Source organism: Phasianus colchicus, chromosome Z, assembly GCF_987193195.1.
Source record: "Phasianus colchicus chromosome Z, bPhaCol1.hap1.1, whole genome shotgun sequence".
In the NCBI taxonomy this organism is placed as follows: domain Eukaryota; kingdom Metazoa; phylum Chordata; class Aves; order Galliformes; family Phasianidae; genus Phasianus; species Phasianus colchicus.
Genome location: NC_143476.1, coordinates 92,061,428 through 92,087,293, shown reverse-complemented (window position 1 = coordinate 92,087,293; position 25,866 = coordinate 92,061,428). Strand labels below are relative to the sequence as shown.

At 48.8% G+C, this 25,866-nt stretch overlaps 1 protein-coding gene across 20 annotated transcripts in view; it reads right to left on the bottom strand.

Annotated features, from left to right (window-relative positions):
* Positions 1–25,866, bottom strand: part of TCF4 (transcription factor 4) — a 203,781-nt gene that overhangs the window by 132,120 nt on the left and 45,795 nt on the right. For 17 of the 20 annotated variants that reach the window (XM_090132430.1, XM_090132429.1, XM_090132431.1 and 14 more), the window contains 2 exons: positions 18,651–18,712; positions 16,698–16,794 (listed from right to left, as the gene is read on the bottom strand). The exons of the other annotated variants lie outside the window; for them this stretch is intronic. In XM_090132430.1, coding sequence (XP_089988556.1) covers positions 16,698–16,794; positions 18,651–18,712 — 159 coding nt within the window. The remainder of the gene's footprint in view (positions 1–16,697; positions 16,795–18,650; positions 18,713–25,866) is intronic. 20 annotated transcript variants of the gene reach the window in all.

Below are 25,866 nucleotides of genomic sequence, written 5' to 3'. Positions count from 1 at the left end.
TTAGCAGAAACGGGAAGAAAGATGGCTTGTGCCAGCAAGCTGAACTGGAAGAAAGCTACTTCTAAACACAGGGAAAAAAATACCCAGTATCCAAAGCCACAGCTACCTGTCCACAGATTGGCTGTGTGTGGCATCCAACCCTACCAGTAAGGGCTCATCCTGCACTCTGTCCACAGCCACCACCACTCAGAGCCTCCACAAGAAATTCAAAGCTTTAGCCCCCAAAACAAAACACTCACTTTTTCACTGTTGGATAGATTTTGTCAGACCTCTGTAGCATGCTTGAACTGCAGCAGCCTGAACTGTGCTGCATTAATTAAAAAAAAAAAAAAAATAGTGCAAGGGACACAATGAAGAAATACGGGAGGCTGAGATAAAAATGTCCAGTTGAAAGCAAGATGAAGCCCGTCTATTTAGCTGCAGAGATATAGAAGATGCTCTTGTCTCACTCACCTGATGGAAGGTCTTGGCCAGGCAAACACCCAATGAACTGCATTTCAAGTCTGAAAATACGCTGCAGTCACAAGGCACAAAAAAGGGCTCGCTCAGAAATAAACAAACCAAACCTTTCAGCTTTATCTCAGCTCTCTGCTGTCACACAGGATGGTCAGGGTCTCTTTACATATGCTTTCGGATACACATTTTCATTTGTACAGGATTACTGCGGAGTGACCAAGCTCTTTTTTGGCAGGTTTTGACAGCGAGTAGGAATAAAGGTCCAAAGGGGAAATTCTGACGGAACATCGACCGAAGCCAAGGTATATCTCCTACCTGCTTTTCTGTCCAATACGTCTTTTCTCAGCTTTTATGCAAAGTCTTGAAAAACACACGACGCATCTCCTAAGTAATGTTTCCAAAGTATCTACCTCAAGTCTTGGATCGTGTTCAATCTGCAGGGCACAACTCATTTCCCAGCACCTTGTTGTCTTTCATCTCCTTATTAAGAGAATTTTTCCCCCATTCTTCTCATTAGGACCTTGCAAATGCTCACATATTATATTTCCCAGAAATTGTTATGCTCCCAGAAGTGCCCTCCCGTTTTATGCTGTCTGCTTGTGCTCACAAAACTTCACTATAAACTCTGTAATGCCAACACCCATCATACCTATTAAGATTTCCTACCGCCATAAAGAAAAAGGAGTCAACTTGCATTTTGCACAGCCTTCCTTCCCTTCCAACCAACAGAATCCACACATTTGCACTAATAAATTTGTCTTTTCTGGCTCAGAAGAAATGGCAGTACAAAAAGCAGATGTGTACGCTGCATTCTTTCAAATTAAATTTCCAAAAGCTGAGCGTGCTCCAGCTCAGGATCAAAGGCACGAAAAAGCTACCTCCTCCTCCTCCCAGCGTAATTACAGAGATCCCATTCCTTTTGCTGCACTGAGAACAACAGGTAAACCTTCAGCACTGAGAAATGAGGAGCGGGTGCTGCTTGGGGGCCGACCCTTCTCCCCAGCCTCGTGCTGGAGAGCAGGTGAGGCTGCAGGCTGCTGGCATGGCTGGGGAGCAGCAGAAGCTTTGCAGCCCCAGCACGGAGAGTGGCCAGGGAGTGCGCGGGGGTCTCACAAGCTCAGGTGTTGTCAGAAAGTTATGAAAACGCAGCAGCTGCCCGGGTGCCTCCGAAGAAAGAAGAGCACAGACTCAAAAGCACAGAGGGGATATCCAAAAATAATATGTTTTCAAGAAAAATATATACCTACTCTCCGACATCGTCCACAGAGTATGCGGAATGCTGAACCAAGGCACAGAAAGCAGAAGGAATTTCAGGATTTCTGACCTGCCCACCAGCCAGACTTACGGCAAACACAGACACGTTTCCATTTCTCCAGCTCTACGGCTGGCCATTAAGACATCCCTGCCACGCTTGCTCTGGATTTCTGCATGAAGGCCTCATCACATCTGGCCTTTGCTCGGCTCGGCACCGCTGTCCTCTCTGTCACCAAACCAAGTACCCCTGTGCCATCCCTCACTCTTCCAAAAGGATTCTCTGCAACCCAACCTGCCCTGCAGCAGCCATCCCAGCTTCCCCCCTTTCCAAATGGGGCGATTCTCACAGCTGATGGCATCTCAGCTCATCCCTGCATGGCCTCCTATAGGTGTGTGTTATTGTTACACTGCATGTAAATCTGGCTGGGCTGATCAATATATCAGCACTGAAGACAATCTCCAGCAATGCAATAAGCCCCATCCACCCAACCTATGCAACTACGTGAGACAGACAAGGATCTGTCATAAAATTCAACACGGCTCTGGTTTACCTGCACACCCACAGCTGCAGGCAGTGCCAGGCACACACTGTGTGCGCTGGATGGATGGAACTCTCATTAACACAGACTCACTGTCCTGCACCAATGACCAGAGTCAGGGATTCTTGAATCACAGCATCACCCAAGGCTGGAAAAGATCTCTAAGACCACGGCGTCCAACCCCAGCCCACCCCACCATGCCCACTGACCACGTCCCTCACCACCACATCTCCATGGCTCTGGAACAGAGTCAGTGATCCCACCACCTCCCTGGACAGCTGTGCCAGGGCATCACCACTCCTCAGGAGATGAAATGTTTCCTAACATGCACACCGAATCTCCCCTGGCACAACTTGACATCACCACCTCTCATCCTCTATCTCTTACCTCAGAAAAGACGGTGACCCCCACCTCGCTATAACCTCTTTTCAAGGAACTGATTTCAGGATTCTACTCTGGTTTTGCTCTTGATTTTCTGGGTGATCCTGAGGAATCACAACTTCCTACCTATAGGTGAACAAAATCCATCAGCAAAACCAACCCTGACTGCTACACCAGCTCCTCCTGTCCTCTTCAAGATCACACTCCTCATCTCCTCTCATCCCCTCATCCATCTCCACAACAGAAAGATCAGATGATGCTGAAGGTGAAGAGGTGGGCTAACTTCCACCTTGCTCAAGCACTGCAGGCACCGCCAGGGGAAATGGATTCACCCAGAACCGACAGGGAAGCAGCTCACCCAACAACACAGCAAGGAGACCTTGGGAAAGCCCCGGATTGCACGTTCCACCTATCCTATGCATGGGGCGAGAGGACATGAGAAAGTCACCTCTCCCCCAGCAGAGTGTTAGCGAGGCTCCGTTCATCAAGGCGAGCCCAATGCTTGTCGATCCTCGGGATTTTAATCTCGCTGGTATGCGAGCACATCAAAGCAACAGGATGCGCTGTGCAGGCCAGAGCTGTGCTCACAGTCAGCATGTGTACCCAGGGACACCGGGAGGAGAGCTGGAGGTGGGGGAACTGATGAAAGAGAGGCAAAGAGGGAAGTCTGCAAATGAGAAAAAGAATGTGAGAGCACAGGCGGAGCAGAGAGAGTGCATACCTTAATTCAATCTCTCTAAATTCAGAGGGAAGAACAAAGAAGCAGGAAAGACTGCAAGGGCTGTAGGTGGAAAAGAGGGAATGGGCTCCATATTGCTCTGCCCTTTTTTTCCGTCTCTTTTTTGATTCCTTTACCTTCCTTAGTTTTCTGCTCTGCTGACTCTTCTGTCCTTCATTATCCTCTTCCGTTATTTTGCTTAAAACTGGCAAAAATTACCAACTGCACAGGCGTTAAAACTGGCCCCATTTCCAAATATAAGCCCAAATCTAGGCCAGGGGTATATTTGGCAAATACAAATCCTTGCCAGATTTACACAGCTCTAATAATAAGGTGACAAGAACCGTGCACAGGATTACGGATGTGGCCTCACTCATCCCTTACAAAGTGCCAAAACAGTTTCCTTTGACTTTTATTCAACCTTTGCTCACGAATTTCAGACCATTAGCTCCAAAAAGCAAACAAATAAATGAACAAACAACAAAAAAAAAAACAACAAAAATCCATACTCCTGTTTTGTATTTGGGTGAAGGTTTACATGCACTGCTTTCCATCACCCCTCAGACCTGTCTGCCTCCATTAAACACCGGCACCTATGCAGAACAGTGCAGCATCCTTATAACTATGGAGTCATTAAGGTTGGAAAAGACCTCCAAGAGCACTAAGTCTCACCCAAACCTACACTCACCATGTCCAGTGACCACGTCCCCATTGCCACACCTTCATGGTGTTCCTCACCATCCTAAATCCTCACCTTGCTCCCCTCACCCAAACAGGCCCAGGACAAACCCAGCTCCCCAGCTGTGCCCAGCAGCCACCAAAGCCCAGCCCGGTTTCCCACTTGGTACAGCCTCCCTTCCGTGTCACTATCAGTGCAGAGCAGATTCACAGTGCCTTCTTCCCCCCCTTATCCTGCATGGCTGGCCAGGTGCAGGGGACATTTCCATTCCCAACACCTGCAGATCTTTGCACCCTCCCCACCACCAGCTTTTTCCCCACCCAAGCACCCACCAACATATCTTTCCTTCCTCTCCCCCAGTTCAACCTTTAACTCCTACCCTGCATTTGAGCAAACATTTTACTCTCCATTTTATAACCTCGAAAGCATTGAAAGCAAATGAGAAAGACAGTATCACGCCGATCTCTGTGATTCCACAGAGCCACACTCAGATGCTCCTTTGCCCGGGTCCATCTGCAGAGCTGTGGCCAAAGCTGTATTTTATGCCGCCTTCCTTTAAAGTGCAGCTCGCTCCCCTCCATTCTGTATCATCAGCAAATCTCATTACATGATGGAAGAAATATGTGGGCTCTTATGAGAGAACAAGTCTAGCTTCAAAGCCAAGTCCATTCCCAACATGTTACAGGTGTGCACCACATGAGCAGGCACAGAGACTGCAACTGTTCAGGGTGTGATGACAGCTCCATATAATGTGATCAAAAACATTTCACATGTTAGAAAAAAAATCAAAAGTTAGACAGAGAATTGCTCCGCCGTACAAAGAGGTGAAATCTCGTCAAACAAAACATACTGGGAAGGACTGCCTGGTGACATGATGGAGGCACAGCCTGGTTCAAGCACATCCTGCTGCCCGCTGAGCCTGCTGGGCTCCGCTGGAGGAGGGGCTGCAGGGACCCCCTGGGCTGACTCCAGTTCGGGCAGTGAACTTATGGTCCACCTTCAGAATTCAGAGAGAAGCAAAAAGACACAATGGCTGGAGCCCCGCTGGTCACGTCCCATTGTGAATCCAACAACAAAACAGCACAAAACAGGTTTTTCAATGACAGGGATTTGGGCTATACTACAGATAGGGAACACGTTGACTCAGGGCACGGAAAGCTGACTTTTGAGTTAACTGCAGAAGGCTGAAGTTCCTCTACAATGGAAGTCAATCTCAGGTGAACATCCACAAGTCTAACACCAACACAACCCGGCTTAACCGAAAGAAGAAGCTGTGAGCACTACTCCTTCCCATAACCACTACTGCTCTGACAGGTTTGGGTTCCCTGCAGCTTCCAGAAGTGGTAAACTGAGACCGCACCGAGCGGATTTAGGATTCTTCCTCAACTGAGGAATAAGGAACACGATTTCCAAGAGCCATGGAGATGTGGCACTGGGGGACGCGGTCAGTGGGGATGGTGTGGGTTCGGTCTAGGTGGGACTCGGTGGTCTTGGAGGTCTTCTCCAACCCTAATGAAACCACAGTTATAAGGATGCTGTTTGGAGCAATAGGAATCAAAATGCCTGTGAGTGGATGGCTGCAGGTGATAGGCTCCATGTGGAAGCATGTGAGATTTCCCATCCACACAGCAGGGATTATGAGAATTTATCATCTATTCAAAGATTCCTCTGCAATCCCTTGCATCCCAAGAGATGCCACTGCAGCGGCTGGTGGCAGAATTGAGCATATGCCATGGTGACGAACAGGCACACCTAGCAGCATCCAAGCTACTGCACATCTCCAGGATGCTTCTACAGAGATCAGCCTTAAAAGAAAGCTATGTGCAAATCCAGGTCAACTTCCAGGAGCTTCATCAGCCCACCAACCACATTCCTATTCCTCAACCCTCAGCTTCTCCCAGATGCCACCAGCGAGGCCGTGCGGAGGCAGCAGCAGGTGCGTCTCCTTGGGATGAGCAGCAGAGCCACAGTGATGCGCAGGCTGCAGGTCGAGGCAGGAAGGGGAGGGGAAGGCAGAACTGCCCCTGCTGAAACCTTTGCCCTGAGCTGCAGGGATGAGAAACGGGCAGAGAAAATTTTCCAGCAGCTGCGTTTGGGAAGGGGGTGAGATCCCCTCTCGGGACAGAAGAAAGAGTTTGGACTTCCGAAAAAGCTTTCCAAAGGACTGGAAGGAAACTGCTGCCTGGTGGGACCTGAAACTGTTTGATCTGGATTCTTTTTCTGAAGTACTGCAAGGTTTTAAAAATAAGTGTTTTGCTGAATCAGCTTGGTATTCGAATGTTACAGATCGCCTCCACCAGATGGACAATCCGAGTTCAGTTCCAGCATGCTTCTTCTTCCACAATCCACCAAATATTGTTAAATTTTAATTGCTGCTCTTCCAACATAGAAGACCACGGGTCTTAAGCACAGTCTTGCAACGATTTAGCTCTGTGTTAAATATCCTACCCGCTGCCTCCCACAGGGTTTGCAGTTTGCTTGCTGAATGGAGATCAAGCATCCTGCTTTTCCTCCAACTTCGACAACGGCTACCGCCAGCCAATCCTATAGGCTTCACTCCTGTGGATACACTAGAGCCCAACCAATACAATAAACTAATTAATCTGGATCAGGAAGAGGCATGAGAACGTCTGATAGCAAAGCCGGGCAGCCAGAAATGCCTCTGAAGAAACCAACATCAGACTCAGCAGCAGGGCTGGCAGGACGACGCGCCGCAGCGCTGATGCCTGTCATTCGTAAACACGAAGCTCAGCCAGGGTCCCATCCTGCAGACCGTGCCACAGTCTTCCAAGCACTCTTCTAAGTCATCAGGAGAGTCAGAAAGAGCATCGAAACAGAGGAATGAGTGCTCTGCAGACCCAGGTTCAGACCGGCTCATTGTCAGCTCTGAAGTGAGGCCGAACGCGATGCCAAAGCGGCCGACAGCACGGGACAAACCTGGAGCTCCTCTCGGGGTTACCCATGTGGGCAGCAGAGGACAGTAAGGAACGGAAGGCAGAGCTGGTTTGGGTGGGATTTTTTTTCCACAAGTAAATATTCCTTTCTCTTTTCTTATTTAAGGATTCCACGACGGCTCCTCTGTAGAGTTTAATCCAACTACTGATGTTCTCACCCACCGTGTGATCACCCATTCCGGAATAATCCCTATTTCCTTCAATATTTCTTGACTCTCTCCTGGGAAATCTATATCTGATTCTGGCATCTGTTCCCCATCCTCTTTTGTGAACACTGAGGCGAAAAATCCATTTATTTTTTAGCAGTGTCTACATCATCTGTCAATAAATTACCCTTTCCATCTCTAAGAGGTCCTAAAATCAGCTTTACTGACCTCTTCTTCTTTATGCATCGCAATAATCTTTCGTGATTATTTATCTTAACCTCACACACAGTCTTCCTTCTTTCTTTCCATCTTTGCTTTGGTATTATTATTTCTTAACACTCACCCTCATTCCACGCATCCTCCCGGCAGCACTTGATGTTTTCCATCTTACATTCTTCCTTCCTTTCCTGCATTACCTTTTACCATGGCTGTTCATCCACATTAGGCTGCTGGTTTCCTTCTCATCACAGTATTTATTCATAGCACAACCGTGCAGAATATTCTTGCTACACTTATTTCTCAGTTGGTACCAGCTCCCCTTCACGTTGTGTATTTACACAGCACCATCTTCCCCTGTGAAAAGAGGTTCTAATATGCAAAGCTAAATGTGAGCTATTGCTAAGAACATCATAGTTGCTCGGTTTGCACGCCTGCCTTGTTGTGCTTTGTGTTATCAGTAAGTAATTCAGTGCTTTAAAAGCCGCATCAGCGCTCAGACACCAACACCTACCCTGAAGTTTTACTGATTTTCTCTTTTTTTTTTTGTCTTTGCTGTCTCTCTTCTTTTTTTTTTTTTTTTTGCTTTGTTTTACTAACTGAAGTGAGGAATGATTAAGATTGCTGCCGTTGGGCCATCCCCAAATAGCAGCTCCTAAAACGAGCTCTCTCTCCAGATCTTCATTTCTGTCCTGGGTGCTGCTGCCCATACATGGGGAACCCATAATCTCAGCCAACCACAAATCCAGGTCAAAACTGGCTTTGGAACGGATTCCCTGGCTATAAGATTGACACAAATGGTAAAATTAAAAGAAAAAAAGACACTGCTGGAGGGTGTATTCGCAGTTTGGTTGCTGTGTGCACCACTACTGGGCATTTTTAATTCTAGTGATACGTAACAAATGAAGATATAAACAGTAGGAGGTATGTGAACATTTGATAAAATCAATAACTATTTAAACAACAATTTAAAAAATGCTTGTAAATCCTTTCTGACCTAACGACATAGTTTTCTCATCCCAGAATTAATCAAAACCACTCTTCCCAAATACTTCACACCGCGTATGTATACAAAAAATGGCCCTTTTCAATGTTTGATAGTTAATTTCTTCTTTAGCATGTCTGGTTGGCCGTTTGCCCCCCAGAATATCCTTATCACTTTTAATTCTGTACTCTTCTTAGAACTATCGGATACGCTTAAGACTGCACCCACATACCAAAGGTCTGCAAATTGAAGAAACACACTGGAGCGCTCTGATTTTAGTTAAAAAGAAATACAATCTAATTAAAGGACTGATGGTTCCTGTTAAATGCGTGCTCCATATCTTTTCATTTCACGTGGTACGAGGATCAAAGCACGGACCTGGTACACCATCAGCCTCGTACAGTGTGAGAACTGGTGCTGTCCTTAATTCAGACCATATGGCAAGACGTATCTATCGGCATGATGCTGCGGAGGGCTGCCGTACTCTCCTGTCAGACCTTTTTTATCATTTTCGTTGGAGCTCTTTTATATTTGATTTTGTATATTCTGTGCATCTGACCATACGTGCGGCTCCGGAGCTGAGCTGCAGAGCGGGGCGGGCATCGCAGCCAAGCAGCCCTGCGAGAGAGGATTAAAAATGCAACGACGGGAGCAAAGACGACTTCTTGTTACACAGCCACACTGGCTCCCTGCAGAAGCCGATGAGATAACACTGTCTCCCAAATGTGCCAGAGGTTGCAGACCGCTGAAATCTGCCCCAGCCATACGTACGGTGGTTGAGCTGGCCAACGACGTGCTGCCAAAGCTTTGCCTCTGAGCCCCCAATGCCACCAAGCGAAGGTTTGGTCACTGCTGGGTGCACACAGCCGTGGCTTCACCTGTTTTTGTGCTGTAGGGGAATACGCCAAGGCCTACCAAAAGCAGTCGCCCCAATTTAGCTAAGGCTTAATTTGGTCGAACATCTCCGTGCGCTGGGAAGCTCAGACTGAAGGTAAGCACAGGCTCAAAATGATTATTAATTATCCAGCTAGCTCGGCGCTGCTTTACACATTCTGTGCCTTAACTAGAGAGCAGAACAAAACCATTGTTTTTGCCTGCTTAACCGACCATGACTGGAGCTATGTAAATGACCCAGTAATTCAACAAATTTGTTTTGTTTCACAGATTTTCCCACATGTATGCTCTCCAGCTGCAATGAAAACCCACCCCACATCCAGGCCAGTGTGTCCTGCAGGAGCCTCCACCTCCACGGCCACCGGCAGCCCTGCACACAGCAAGACTCACCCACACCCCCAGCCCAGGTTTTTGTTCACGGTGCTTTTTATGCCTTTAAATGTGCCTATCAGTGGTTGTCTTGGCGAGGTGAGATTCAGCAGAAATTGAATTTTTTCCTCTCTATGAATATTTTAAGGAAGTCACTTATACGTTTCTTTTAATGCTCAAACAGGTGTGAGCTCAAATTCCCTCTGCCACTAATATCAGCTCAGCTGGAGAAGAGCAGCAAATGCTTATTTGTAAGCCAAACGAAGTTCATCTCTATAAAGGGCAGAGGCTCATTAACCATTTGGGTGCCTTACAGATGTCGGCAGACACTCCAGTCCTGCCACAATGTGGCTGCAAAGCAGAAAAATGCAGGAGCGCACAAAAGCAGTGCCTCCACTCAGCCTGTGTGCAGCACAACCTGCCCAGCAGCTCCTGCTCTGCATGTAACCTGTCAGAGGGCTCCAATGCAGCCCTACAGCAGCAGCAGGAACTGCACAGCCCCACACTGCAGCCTGGGGCTCGGCGGCCCCACTGCCATCCCATTCCCACTCTGAGGCTGGGCAGGCTCAGCTTGCATTTTGCAAACTCACAGCTCAGTGCAATCCGTACCCTGAATACCCGCCACACGCACCCACAGTTCAATGCAAAATCTTCATGCAGCGTTACTCCACGCCACGCTATGCAGAACACAAAACTGACACACAAAACAGCTTCTGAAAAACACTTGGACTTGTTTGAGAACAAAATGCAGTGGAATGTAAACTTCACTGAAAACTATGTAGAACAAAATAATATTTCAATTCTTTGCTCAGTGCGCAGACATTAATTGCCACAGTCTACAGTTTCTATTTATACATCTGCTGCTCCTTCCCCAAATAAATCGAAACGTCCTTGTCCTTTCTTCTCCCTGGGGCTGCAACAGAGGTCCAGGCCTTAACTCTTGGGTGGAACATGCAGCATTCCTACCCTTATCTACCAGATGCTTTTTAGCACGGACTTTTCCTGATACCTTTGTTCACATGCAGGTGAGCCATGAGAGCAGCAGCGGGCACAAGGCAGCAGGATAAAACACCCGCAGTGCTTCACACAAAGCCTTTGTCAGGTCCCTTTCCAGGCTCCTGTGGAAAGGGTGATTTTCACTGTGGTTATCACAGAAAAGGGAACTGCTGCATCTGAGCTGCGAGGCTCTCAGCGCTGGCACCCTGCGCAGCCACACTCACAACTGTTGCTCGCGGTTATCCAGAAGCACTTCTGCTTTGTTGTGTACAACCTGCTAAAAGTGATCCAGAAAAAGAGGCAGGGAGAAATCCTCTACAGCTGCAGCCATGTAAGGGGGGAGGGAACCGCCAGCCCTCACCTACAAGCAAATTTAGACACGTGGCCGCTGAAAAACGGCACGCATCACATCTGAGATGTGCTGCTGCTTCATAACATAGCCCTTGAGATGTGTTTACAGACAGGCCCTGCTTGGAGAACACCTGCACTCATTCCACAGCTTAGCTCTGGTTTTGAAGGTTGGAGGCTGAGAAGTATTGGTGGGCGAAACAACTCAAAACTGGGTCAAAAAAATCCAACGGACAGCTTTTGTTGGATGCACGTCTGTTTGAAAACCACCTCTCAGACATTCCAGCCACTTCCGTCAGCCTCCTGCTCTCACATGGGGATGGGAGGAACACAGCCAGGCTGGCAGGCACTGACACTCGTGCAGAACCCAGCGGCATGGCTGGAAGGAGAGCTGAATGCATCTCGGGGTGAATGCAACTATACGACCAAAAAACCAAGGTACCAGACGCAGACCTGCCTGCACACAACCAACCCACCCATCAGCTCAGCCCTGGCACCCAACGCCAGCGCTTTGGACCTGGTTTCCACCTCCTCAGCAAGGGCTCTGAAGGCGCTGGGCGGTTATGCTGGGTGGTGGGACCGCTCTCCTCCAGGTCAGAGCTGCTACAGATAAATACAGCGGTACTGCTCACATTCCCAGCATGTTTGCCATCCACAAGGCACAGGACCACGTCAAAGACCTTCTTGTAGTCCGGCCACTTTGGTTTCCTTTGGGGATTGGGCACCCGCATACCTGAGCTGTGGGTCACATCGCACCCACAGGTTCCTCCTGAACCCGTCTCTGCACCAGCACGGCTCTTTCAACAGAAACTGGAGCCTCCGATTTCCGGTCCTTTGGTTTCTCAAGGCTTCTCCTGACCTTTACAGGCATTAGATTCAGACTTTCTGCTGCTGAAAGTCACCTCAGTTGGTGCAACCGCCAGACGGACGGCTGCAGATTTTTCTGGAGAATGTTTTTTTTTGTGATTCCTGAAAATTCACCTGTGACTGCTATTCAGAAAAATGTCCTGTGCTTCTTTCCGTATGTCATATGGAATTTATTTCTGGCGCGTCTAATAGTCACGTCTCAATTCCTTCCCACCGCGGGCTGTCAGACTCCTCTAACCAACACCCAATTCGTAGCACCAACAAACTGAGAAAACGATAACACTACGGACAAACCAACACAAACAAGTGGCTGCTGAGTATGTGTGCCCTTATTATGATGGCCAAAGGGGTGCAGCACAACGGAGAGATGATCAAAACCTTCTGCACTGCAAATTTGTGACTGAAAATTGCTGGGACAGTTTCTGACATCTCCCTCTCGGCCCTCCTTGTACACCTCCACTCCTGCAGCTGCAAACGGGGACCTGAAGCCACCTGACATAACAGAAGTGGTGTGAAAAGAATTAAAGCTCCTGACGTGCCAGGCGCTAACTGAGAAAACCAAAAATCTGCCAGGATGAAATGTAATCTCATTTTAGGAAATGTTGAAATCATTTCTGCAGAAGGTTAAAAAAATAATGATCGGGCTGAGTCAGATACACAGCATGGAAAATTTCATCCCTAATGTTTATAGTTTAGCAATTGAAAGCAAGGCCTTATAATGCCGTGTTGGGTAAACTTAACTGATCTGCAAAAATTCCAGTTCTACTTATAATAACAGTACCAGAATCAAGGCCGTACAGATTAAAAGCAAATACCACAGCAATATTCATACGGAGACGAGTGCTATCACAGCATTAAAAATAATATTAAAATTTGGCATGTACACAGAGTATCCAAAGAACTCAGGATGCTTTCCAGACAGTAATTTATCAAATCTTACAATATCCTCACAAAATACACGGCACGCATTCTTCAGAAGATAAAGAGAAAGGCTCCTTCCAACACCATCACCAGCAGCGCAGCCGTGCCGCCGGACTGCCGGCTCCCAGCCTCCAGCACCAGCACTGCCCTAAGCCGATTTGAGGCAGGCAATTAGCAGGGAAGGAAGCCCAAGTCACTGCATCCATTCCTCACTTCATGCTTAGCAATAGAAACAGACTCGTCTTTGCATACTAGACCACCAGCCAGCTCCCACTGGAATCAAACAATATGCATTCTTACAGAATCCGAGAATCATAAACGTTGGAAGAGACCTCTGAGATCCTCAAGTCCAGCTGCCAATCCATCCCCACGGTGCCCACTGAGCCACATCCTCTCAAGGCTCAAAGCAGCACCTGAACAGCTGCCTCCAGCACTGCAGGCAGCAAGCAGGGCAGGACTTTCAGTATCACATCACACCGCTCTGAGCACCACAAGTCCTGCAGGTGGAAGGGAGAAGCACGCCAGCTGCAGGTTCCACGCTGCAGAAAAAGAAAGCACTTATATTTTAATCTCTCCTGTTCCTATTCGTACTACACTCCACACACTCGACTGTGTCGAGCAAGCTCTCTCCCAGGCTGAGTGCTCCTCATCCCCAGGCTGCGGCAGCCAGAAGTGCCCCACAGCACATCCCTGTGTGCACAGCTGAGCTCAGCGAGCCAGCAGCTGCCACAGCACAGACACCAACCCAGCCTCCAGCCTCTAGCCTCCAGCCCCCAGCCCAGGGGACTCGGGTCACCCTGTATGCCAGCAGCTCTCCCACAGCACCTGAAGCCTCCATCTGACCCCTGCAGCAAAGTGCTCCGCTACGCTACAGGCAGCTGGAAACAAGTTACAGAGCGCTGGTACGTAGCCTCACGTGCCAGCAAGGCGTCCAATGCAACAGACAGAAAATGCTCAGCAAGGGAGTATATGGAAATGGGGAGGTGAGGACAACCAGTGTCCAGTGCAGCCACTGCCCCACGCAACACTGCTCTTTTCAGGCCGCGGAAGCACTCTGTGGTTACTCCCAAGAACACAAAAGCACCCACAGAACACCTGGGCTTCAGGAGCACACACGGTTAGTAGTGTTCAAACACACAGTACTTCCAGGAGGAACTGAGCACCACGCAAGCAGCACGGTGACTTCTGCTGCCCTGCAGGAAAATCCATCTTAAAAATAAGTACCTGGAAAGTAAGACACAACATAAGCCCTCAGGTGGGCACAGCCTGTCCACGGACATGGCCTCCACCAGCAGCCGTTCTGCACGGCCCCAGCTGCAGCCCAGCACTGCTTGGGGCTCCAGGGCTTTCTGCTGCAGACCAGCATGTGCTCAGCCCCAGACATGGGCACGGGTCAGCACAGAGAGAAGCCCAGACAAACGCTCACAGCACAGTGCTGGGGCCAGCTGCACATCTCTAAAAGCAGCACATGGATAGAAGCAGCATGTGAAAGCCAATGAGCTGCCGTTTTTAGTGCCTTCTGTAAAACTTAACATTAATCCCACAACTATCAAGCCCGCTTCTGATTCAGCATTAGCAATAATAAATGCTTACTTGCAAAGACAAGCCAGATGTGTTTAATCAATGCATCGATCGTGCTATTTAAAAGCAATAAAGCCAGGCCCTCCCTTGGCTGCTGCTCCCCTCTCAGGAGCAGCCCCATGGAAGGCAGCAGCACACAGCAGCATCACACCGAGTCAGGGCAGGTGCTAATCAGAGGCTCTTCATCAGCTGCCAAGAGGAAGAGCAAGAAGTGAACTGCACAGCCCACCTCTGCAGGCACAGTCCATGTAGCACCAGTGGTACTGAGGACCTTGAGACAGCTCAGGGACAGGAAAGGAGCAGTAACACAACACATCTGGAGTAATGGGAGCTGGGGGTCAGGACGCCTTCATTTAGCTGCAGCGTGCTCCTTCGTGGCAGCAATATTCAGAATCCTTCCCAAGTCACCAATGCAGGCGTGATCAGCATGATTTTACAGACGTCTCTGTTAGGGCTGCACTTCATGAGCATCAGCCATCCTATCAGCAGCACTCATGGTCCGTTCTCTAGTCTCAAACAGTAGAAATGGAGCTGAGCTTCACCACAGCATTTCCATGGGAGGGAAACATCCACACAGCCCTGCGTCCCCAGCTCCTCCGCTACCAACACCCTGCATCCAAGAACACAGCAGCAGCACCATGGCACCCACGGGCACAGCCCCAGCAGCTCTGCTGCCCATCCGGACAGACGAGGAGGAGTGCACCCAACTACTGGAGAGGCGGGCTGAGCCGTGGCTGTGTGTTGCAGGAGGCAGCCAGCAATCCCAGCAGCACACAGGCTCCTTTTCAGTCACACAGGCTTGCCATGTAACAGCTGGTGTGAGCAGAGCATCACCAGCCATACTGCCAGCCCAAAATTCCAGACAGTATCAACAGCCAAAAATAAGGGTGCTTCAGGAACACGCACTGGTAGGTCACCAACACGATCCCGGCTCACACCAAGGGCTGCAGAAGACACCTCCAGCACAGAGACCACCGCCAGGTGAGCAGAGGCCATGCAAACCACTCTGCTGGAGACAACCGGGACTTCCTAGCAACAGTGAGGACCCAGAATTTGTAACTGGAATCCCCAGTGTCTTAATTCCCTCTGACTCTAAATGCACTTCTGGAAAACAACTATTTCTTCAATCAGGCGAAACCGGTATTTTCACTGAGATGGCAAAAACAATCAGACAGGAATGAGGTTTTTCTGTAACCCAAGGGCAGGCAGAAGCGAGAGAGACTTTTAAGTTCTTCAGATCCAAATTAAAGGTTAAACTTGAAAGCACCCCACAGCCCAGTGGGCCGCACAGAAGTGCGTGGCTGTTTGTGAAGTGCCTTTGTGCACTACCTAAGCCCCATGGCGTGAGTTAAGGAGGGAGTGTTGAAATTTCCATGCTTTTTTTGGCATCTATTGGAGCCTCTAAAACTGTTGTAACCATGTCGTGTGTGTGAGTACATACAAACGACTACAAGCTCCAACACTGTCCCATATGTTAAACAACTCACTAATATTTCCCAGTATTAAAAGACGAGGCGTATTTTAGGGACGTATATTGGAGCTGAAGAATGATGTATCACAGTTACAGCTCCGTGTTTTCTTTGGCTCACACTCAGCCCTTTATAGCAACGCGTTTGGTTCGCTCGCTGACAGCCGCAGAAGAGGGGTGTGATCCCGGCCGAGAGCAAACATTACTAATATTTTTACATCATATATTTACTTTAACCAAACTCATTTATCAACCGTAATTAAAAAAAGTCGCTATCGCTGGCTTGCAAGTAATTACAGCCCCGCTTCACGCTGAATGGGGATGCAGGGGCGTCAAAGATTTCTATCACAGGGGGTGAGCTGGGAGAGGGGCAGTGCCGCGGGCAGAGCAGACCTGCTGCTCCCAGCATCCCAACCGTGGGAGGCTGCACACAGGTCCCAGCAGGCAGCACCCAGCGCGCTCCAAAGCAAACAAAGGCTCCAGTGTCCCCCCACTGCCATTTATCCCTTCCCCTTTTGTGAACATACAGTCGGAATACTTTCAGAAAGCCCTTTCTATTCTGCTCAGTCCCGCTCAGAGCACGTCCTGATTTCCACTGCCAGCTGGTCGCATCTCCAGAAAGGAAAGGCTTTGCCTTAGGACACGTACGTGCACCTCCTCCAGCAGCACTGCAGTCACCACATCAAAACTCACATTCCCCTCGCAGAGGAAAACGCAGCCCTGGTCAGTAAACAGAACTCGTGAACGTTCTGAAATGGTGCTGCAGCTTAAAAAAACAAACCCGTGTTCCCACCCTTTGTACAAGCAGCCCCAGAAATGAGGATGAGGGATTTTACGCCCTCGGAGCTTTACTCGGAGCTCAGCACTTCCAAAACCGTTCACTTATCGCAACAACGGAGTCAAATCAGGAAATTCGGTGTCTTACTTTGTATTCTGGAATTGACAAATGGAGGAGAGAGATTGTCATGTGACCCGAGGTCTCTGCTCGCCATATGATCATAGTGAGTCCCATCTCCATAGTTCTGGGGAGAAAAACACAATTTTACACATTTTAATGGCATTTCTCAAAACCTGCAGGTCCACGCTTCCCTCCTACGCTTCAAGTCGGCCACACAAATTATTTCTCCTTTCGCTGTTTATCTACTCCACGCAAAGCGACGCGTTACAGAGCATTTTTAAAGCTGTTTCCAATTTTTATTTCATTAGTAATTGACTTCGGTTCGCTCTGTGTGTGATCCTGAATGGGCAAAAGAGAAGAGGCTCCTGTGCTGCGCAGTCCCGCAGACGCCCTCCCTGAGCACGCAGCCTTCTTGCCCATGCAAGAGCAGGAATTAAGTACTTTTCAACGTTTTGCTTTTCAGTTTGATTTCGATGTAGAAACTTGCTGTCCTAAGCAGCTCGCTGCTCCGTACACACAGTCGCACGCGTGGGGGTGTGCAAAGTGCACAACACTGAGAAGGGAAAGCTGCAGGGAGACCGACTGCGGCCTTCCAGCGCTTGAAGGGTGCAGGAGGGGAACGGCTGCTTGTGAGGGTGGATGGGACAAGGGGAACGGCCTTAAACGGGGGCAGGGCAGGTTTAGGTTGGAGGTTAGGAGGAAGTTTCTCACACAGAGGGCGGTGAGGCACTGGGACAGGCTGCCCAAGGAGGCTGTGGATGCCCCATCCCTGCAGGCATTCAAGGCCAGGCTGGATGTGGCTCTGGGCAGCCTGGGCTGCTGGTTGGTGACCTGCACACAGCAGGGGGCTGGAACTGGGTGAGCTTTGTGCTCCTTTTCCACCCAGGCCGCTCTGTGGTTCTATGACTCCATGAAGCAGCGCTGCCTGGGATCGGGGCCTGCGCACACAAGCAGTGCTTATGGGGCTCAGCGCTCCTGCCCTCAGCACAGCCCTCTGCACCAAACCGCAGGCAAGGCCTGGGCTGTTACGTCTTGTTTTGCTCCTCGGGCTCAGAGGTAGGCACAAGAAAGCCATTTTCCTGCCGTGGAAATGCCAGCCCTGCTTCACAAAGAGGAACAGGCGAGGTCAGGCTGTGTGTGAGCCCACGTGCGGCCTGATTGAAACTCCAGAACTCTCCCCAGGCTCACGCTCTTTTCTTTACATCTCAGAACGTAATTGTAAGCTCACATTCAAGTTTTTGCATGCATAAATAATGGTGTGTGCAAATTTCGAATTTACTTTTCAAAACATTTTTCCCCAGGAAGCAATACAAGTGTCAAGCCCAAAAAAAGGGGATAAAAATAAAACTGACAGATGCGAGCAGCGATGACGCAGCGGATGCTGAGCCGGGGGAAAAGGAGAAAAGGTGCGGGGCTGGGTCCCCCAGGGCTGTTTGGGGACCCCTCACATTGGACACCACCCAGAAATTTGCCCCATGGGGAAGGAGGAGCCCAGGCACTGCTTGCCATCCTGGATCCTTTGCATTAATTAGAAAACAATTAAAATGCAATTTAAACAAACTGGGTAAATTGGAGCGTGAGTGGAAGTGTGGGCTCTTTCTGCCCAGCTAGGAAGTAGCAGCGTACGCACGGTGGGGCTGGGAGACCCCCCAGGAAGGGGGGCTGCCCAATTTGGGGGTGCCAGCACGCAGAAACCCAAAACAGAGCTGACGGAGCACTCAGCACCCACAGTGCTGCTCCGCGTCGCCGGCCAGACAGAACTGGAACTCTTGCTCTCTGCAGCAGGTGCCAGATTCAATCACAGTATCAGGCATGAATATTAAAATTAAAAAAAAAAAAAAGATTTCAAAGGGAAGACAAAACTACAGCCAACTTTGCATGCCCATTCCTCTATGCAATCAGGTGTAAAACTTGTAGTTAAGATTGTGAATTTACATAGGCAGGAAGTCTGGTTTGGGGAAAAAGATTAGATATACTTACCCTGGATGGACTAGGATGTCCTGCATTCCCCCAGGACCCTGAGCTAGTTCTGTCTTCTACATCTAGGGACAAAAAAGTTCTTTAGGCTTTATTGCAATAATTCTTTCCTTTTGTATAGGCACTTTTAAATTAATGTTTCAAATTAATCTCCTGTTGCCTTTAATTAAGAATCAGGCACGGGGCTACTACGACGGTAGTGGCTTCTGACCCACTGCTTAAATTAACTCATTTAAATTCACAGCAGCAATGAGACGGACCCTCAGGACCCCGAGGTCTGAGCATGAAGCAGCCCTGGCAGCTCAGCGAGCACTGCACCAGGGATGAGCAGCACGGAGGAAACAGACCCAGCTGGGACGGGCGCCTGAGGAGCACTGGGGTCACGGCAGCTCCTCCCCACCCCAGCTAGGATCCCACTTCCAAAAATCGTTCTGGCATCTGTACCAAGAAAAGCACATTGCCCAAGGCAAGCATGTCACTGTTTTTCCCTTCATTACCACAAAATTTACTGCAATCGTTGGGAGACCCCCCTCAATAATTTAAGACCGCTGGTATCTAGGTGGCTTCTGCCCCCACTTCAGAGGGTGTCTTTAAGAAGAGCCTCACTCTGTGCACACAGTGATGAAAGCTGCTGTTGGGGGTAAGGACCAAAGGACCGGCACTGCTGCCATCTGCTCTGAACTTTGCAGCTGAACACGAATGCCTCACGTGCAGCTGATGCAGCAGGCCTGGGGCAGCGTGGGCATGCCCTGCTACGGCACTGGGTGCAAGGAGGGAGCTGTAGCACAGCCCTGCTCTGACCTGCAGGTGGTCCTGAGCACAGCCAGGAGCTGCTCTCCACCATCCTTATGGGCCACTCCCAACACGGGACATTCTGTGACTCCACTGCTCTGTACAACAGCTTCCTCACCAAAGCCAGGTCACAGCACGTGGAGATGCTACGCCATCCGCACGTGTCTGGGCAGCGTTCTCAGGCACAGGGTTTGAATCCTAGCAGTGCTGTGTGGAGCCATGAGATGGACTCTACAATCCTTGTGCAGCATACAACGACACAGCACCATTTCTTGCCTTTTGCCAGGCAAAAAAGCCAAAAACATCCGCGTTTGGTTTTGCTGAAGCCCTGAGTTCCCCCAACACCATGCAGGTGAGGAGCTGCCCTTCCACCTGGCACTGGTTCCTCCAGACCCACAGGGCTGGTGGGCACTCACTGAGAAGAGATCCAGCATCAGCGCTTGGAAATATGGGTGCTGGGACCAAGTCTGGTTGATTTCCAGTATCAAAAGCCAAGATGTTTGTTCAGTTTAATACTTTCTCCCAGTTACAATCCCTATTATCTCAATAACAGATGAACGTGTTAATAGCACAAGACACTCTTAGGTAAATATTTAATTAAGCTCCAGAAAAAGAAAGAAAATGTGTATCATTTACCTGACAGATCAGATCAACCATTCTATTAGGTTAATTAGGCATATTTTTAAAAATCATTTGTGTTATGTAACAGGCAATTAACTCTGTAGAGCCCTGATCCATCGCCTGTTAAAAATCAATGGATATTATCCCACTGACTTTGATGGGCATCGTACCACCCTCACGCTTCCAAAATCCACACAAAACCCATTAGAAAAATTAGCAAGGGAAAAGCAGACGGAGAGATGCTGACATGAGGCACAACCCTCAATGTTTTCCACACCTCTGCCCCATACTTCTTCACACGGACAGTGAACTGAGACCTAGAGCCACACGGCGGGGTGCTGCAGGAGGAGCAGGACGATGTGCAGAGCAGTGCTGATGGAGGGCCCTCCGCTTCTCTGAACAAGGAGGCATTATTCTCACATCTCCCCACCAGGAATTGTATTTATTAGCGTACTTATTTTATGTAAAAGCCAGCTAATCTGAAATAACACTTGCTGTCACGGGCCCTCACGCTGGCTTGTGGTCAGAGCTAGCAGCAAGATTTATGTGACCATAAAGCCTTTCGGGCTGCTGCATGGGACATTTTTATTTATACTTTTAGAATGCAGATGCTGAGGTCCTGGGGCGCTTTAACGAGGCACCTAAGCAAACACTCTGAGCTGTGTTTAAAGCCACAATCCCCCTCCAAATGCTCCAAATGCCCTGGAGAGCTGAGCCCTGCCCAGCTGCCCTTCCTGGTGCACCATGCGTGTTCTTCCCACCTTGCCACCGGGCACAGGGCACTGTCACAACACAGAGGTGCTGGAGCGTGTCCGGAGAGGGGAATGAGGCTGTGAGGGGTCTGGAGCACAGCGCTACGGGAGGCTGAGGGAATGGGATGGGCAGTGAAGAGGAGCTGATGGTCAGTGGGCACAGTGGGGTGGGCTGTCAGACGGACTTGATGACTTCAGAGGTCTTTTCCAACCCTAATGACTGTATGATCACATCCCTCCAGAGATCCAGGAAATGCATCACCGTGGAGCTGGCTGCTCCTTCCCATTCGCTCTGCTCTCATCTGAGCCCACACAGTGCTCAGGTTCTTCCACCAAAGTTCGAAGTTTTGGACTCTGGTCAGAAAATGACAAGCAATGGCTCCTATCCCTTATCTTCAGGGGTTGTTTCTTAGCTTGCGACCAATTTTCTTTGTATTTAGACTTAAATGTGCAAACTACACTATATTACTCTGCAAAACATCAGTGAGAAGGCTTAATTAAGTAACACTGACAGATAAATCCATTTCTTTTGCAGTAATCAAATCAAAGCAGGTTGACATAACACAGGAACTTAATACAGTTATTCCCTCATAATTGGAGAGGGGCCCTTTACTTCTCATTAAGCAATCTTCTGGGTATTGGCATAATAAGAGGGCTCAGGGCTTTAATACTGCCCCATATAAGCCCCAAGGTACAGACCCCTTAAGCAAACATGCCAGATTATCTAATTCCTTGATCACAGTGGAAAACATAGTTATTCTTTTAACTACTAATTCTTCATCTCAGCTCCAGTCAAAAAGAAGGAACTCCGTCTACAACACGTACCCCGCAGCCCTACACCAGCACCAGCTGGAGCTGAGGAAAACGATATATATATTTTTTAATAAATAAGTAAAAAAAAAAAAAACAACAACCCTAAAACCTAGCTGTTTGTCTGAGAAACTGAGACCCCCATAGCACTGCTTTACTGTGAGCCCATAAGCTACCGATGGGGCAGCCCAGACAACTTCCACCTGCGCTGAGCAGCACCCAGCCCAGCAGCGCTGCTCCCTCTGCAGAGGGGAAACAAGGCTCAGTAACTGATAACAAGTTAATCCAGCCCAGTTTGCTAATAATTCAGCAAGGTAAATGCTGCCAGATTTGTAAGCCCCTCAACCTAACGCCTTGTGCACCACGAGGAGTTGCCACTTCTGCAATTCAGACAGCAGAGCCCTAATTCCACCCAAGTCAATGCAAAGCTCTCCAGTGAGGTGTTTTCAGAGCTGGGATTCATCCCAGAGTACACAAACTTGAAGAGAGATGTCATTTTTCTCCAGAACTGGGCTCCTGCAAATCAACCTCTCCCAAAAAGTTCCCAAGCAGAAACTTTATGATTTAGGAAATGAGGGTTTTTTTGTTTTTTTGTTTTTTTCCTGGAAAAACACCCAAGCACATAAAAAACAAACCCTCCTTTGCAGGAATCATCCAAACAGAAAGATGGGAAGCCATCCAGAACCGTAGCAGTGATATAGGATAATAACTTAGGTGACTGTCATTTGATTTTGAGACTCCCACCTCTTTGAACAACAAATCTGGGCACACACATGGAGCCCTAAAATCACAGCGTGGGAGAAGATATTCCCTGGTGAGCAGCTCTGCAGGCACTGCACTCCCAGAAACAGACGTGGAGGGGAAAAGAAACAAAACTCAGGGCTGCCCAACCTGACACCAACTGAGAGCTGCTCAGGAAGGTGCTGCCACCCCAAAGACCGTGCACCAAAAAAACTGGATTTGCACACTGACTTCGAGCAAAGCAACAGCAGTTTAGCAATTTGGTGAGACAAGAGGAAGAGAGAAGGAGCACGGTGGTTGATCTTTTGGTAGCAAATCTGATCAGCAATGCCGGCTTCCCCACCATTCCTCCCTGCATGCTGCTGAGCCACGTGCCCCATGCCAGCAAGGAGCCGGGGGCTGCTGCACCCAGAGAGCATTCTGGTTCCCACCATGGGTCGGAGCAGCACCTGGAGCAATGGGAGAGCAAGCACTGGCTAACACTGCGCTCTGCATGATGTTATCTGGAGGGACACAGATCACCACCACCACCTGCACACATAAAGCCAGAGCATGCCCATAACCTCCTGTGTCACTACAGGATGCTGATTTGGGTTCTTTTTTTGTGCTCAAGGTTGCATCCATCGGCTAAACCTCCTTGGTACAGGAAGACAGGGGTGAGATTCTCCTTCTGGAGGAGTTTCTATTAACTTCCAGTCTAAGCCATTGTCTTTAGTAATCTTCTTTAAATTCTCTCTTTTGGGAGAACCCTGCCCCTTATCTGATGGTGCTGGAGCAGGAAATGCAGAACTTTGCTTACCTTCATGTCAGCCTATACGTGCTTTTAAAGGGGCTGAATAAACACTGCGCCAAGCCAAAGGCGGCTCCTGAAGACAGGTGATTTCATGTACATCAGTGCAAAATAATACTTATCAGCGTGGTTACCCATGGCCCTGGCTCAGATACGGAACTGTATTCTTGTAAGTCCAGAACAACCTAACAAACAAACCTGGAAAATATTTCAGTGCGGCGAGGCGCCAACACGCCTGCAGTGACTTCGTACCACTGTGGCCAACCAAAATGTGCAGCTCAGGGATCTCACTGAGCAAAGCTGCTTGGGGAAAGAAGCACCAGGAAGGCTCTGGACAACAAAACATCTTTCTTTTTTTTTTAAATATAAACATATACTTTCAGCACGGAGAATCAAACACGCGTTCATCCTATTTTTATATTTCTGATACTTCATGTTTCCAGCAGATAAAATCGCCAGAATATAGGATGTGTGTGGCTAGTGCTGGTCCATCTGCGCCTCCCTCCCGCAGCCACTCACAGAGTGCATCTTCACCCACTCCACAAAACCCCTTCCTATGCCCCCCTGAAAAAACGGTGTACTAACCATCAGAGGTAGTTCTGTGAGGGATTTAACAGAAACAAGGGAGAGGGTGAAGATCTCAGCACAAAAGAGGTATTTTTGTACACGCGCCGTACCAACATTTGATTAGCATTTCCCATTGTATGAATTGCAGTTGTGTCAAAAATGAGAAGGGTGGGAAAAATCCTAGACTCTAATTATAACTATCATACTGAGACAAGTGTGATAAACAGATACCTCGGGACTGCTATTACCTCTTTGTGCTCTGAAGCACCTCACGCGCAGAACGCTGGTACCGCTAATACAAATTAAGTTAAACAAATCCATTTTGTGGATTGAGACTCTTCTGCTAAGTGTTTTATTCTCCAAAAGAATATTTTCTCCTCAGAGCATTAAGTCTTTTAAGAACTACAAAAAAAAATGAGCTGAGCAGAAGGTGACAAAAAGCAGAAGAAGGATTAAAGACGAAGATGAAGAGTAAGCTGGCCGCCTGGACATTTTGCAGGCGAAGGGACAGGCACGTTCCAAATGCACATCCACTGATGAAAACCTTTTTGAAGATTCTGAGCTAAATATCATCAGGAGACGAATGAGAAATAGACAGGGAGGTGGTGTGGAGGACAGAAGGCAACCAGGGAAGTCAAGGATTGACTTCAGACTTACGGAATCAGGAAGGCTGGAAAGGAGCTCCAAGGTCCTCAAGCCCAAACAGCGACCCATCCTCACCATGCCCACTAACCGCGCCCCTAGAAGATCTCCAAGCCCAACTCATTCCCATCCCCACCATGCCCATTAGCCACCTCCCTGAATAGCACCACGGAATGATGAAGGTTGGAGAAGACCTCTATGATCACCAAAGCTCACGCAGCCCTGCGGGCATGAGCAAGGCAGAGCACAGAGACGCGCGTGGTGAATCCACACACCTCTCGCCTGCAGAAAGTGCACATGACTGTCCTTCCATGACAGCAGTGTAAAGAAAGCATAGACTCAGAACGGCGAAATTCTCCTCCTTATTTGATAAACAATTTGCTATTGGTTTGCTCGGGGGATTAGATACAAAGCTTTAGGGTTTTTTCCCCTCAGAGAAGTAGGACCAGCTGCCAGAAACACGCAGTACACTTCAACAGCTTCTGTTAAAGCCACAAATAATTGGAAAATTCATTTGAATCAGATGCTCATTTTGTTCTGGGCTGGAATTTTCCAAGTCTGCACAAACGCTGACGGGCAGTCTGAGGCACCACTCAACGGCACCCACCGCAGAGCATCAGCATGTGCACGGCCTCAACTGCTGTCAGTCCCAGTGCTGCTAACAACGGGCTGTGCTGTCCCACCATCGGGTGAGGTCACGAACTCCACACTGTGCTCAGCAGAGCTGCACAAGCTCTGGCACACACACGGCATCGGCCCCCTGCCTGCAGGACATCCCTGCCACGGATCCCACTCGTGCTTTCCGAACTCCAGCTCTGCATCAGCTTCTATCAGACCCGATGAAACTATAAGCAGAAATACTGCAAAAAGCAGCAGGGTGCCCACGCAGACGACACTGCACTGCGTTTCCCTGCTCACCGGGTGACCAAGGCTTGACTTTGTCCTGGTTCTGGATGGGTGGTGCTGGTGGTCCGAAGCACAGCGCATCGTTGGTTTCTTCTAACCTGAGATGGATGAGCAGGAAAGTGCACATTTCTCAGCTATAAACCGAATGTGATTTACCAACTCTGGCTGTCTAATTGCATTACATCTTTCTCTATAGTCTATATTGATGTTAAAGTACTTAATTTCTACTTGAACTCAATAACCTAGAGCAATCCTAAGTAATGACAGCTCACCCCCCTGCCCCGGGGGAAACTACGTGCATTCCACACCGTAATCTAGAAATATTCAAGTGCAAATTTACTTAAGTTCTCCTTTTATTACCAGATTTTGAAGGTCTCAGTGGGAAGTCAGCAGACATTACAATTCCAAAGGAGCAGCCCAAGTCAGGAGGTGACGGTGGAGAACTCCACACTGCACTTCTAAATGAACACTCCTTTCTTTTGCATGTTTGCATATTTGGTGAGAGGATAAGCTTTATGTGGGAAATCTGAACACACAGGAACATTCCTATTTTCTGTGAGACATCCTGCAATGAGCAGTGCTACAAACAGAACAGAAC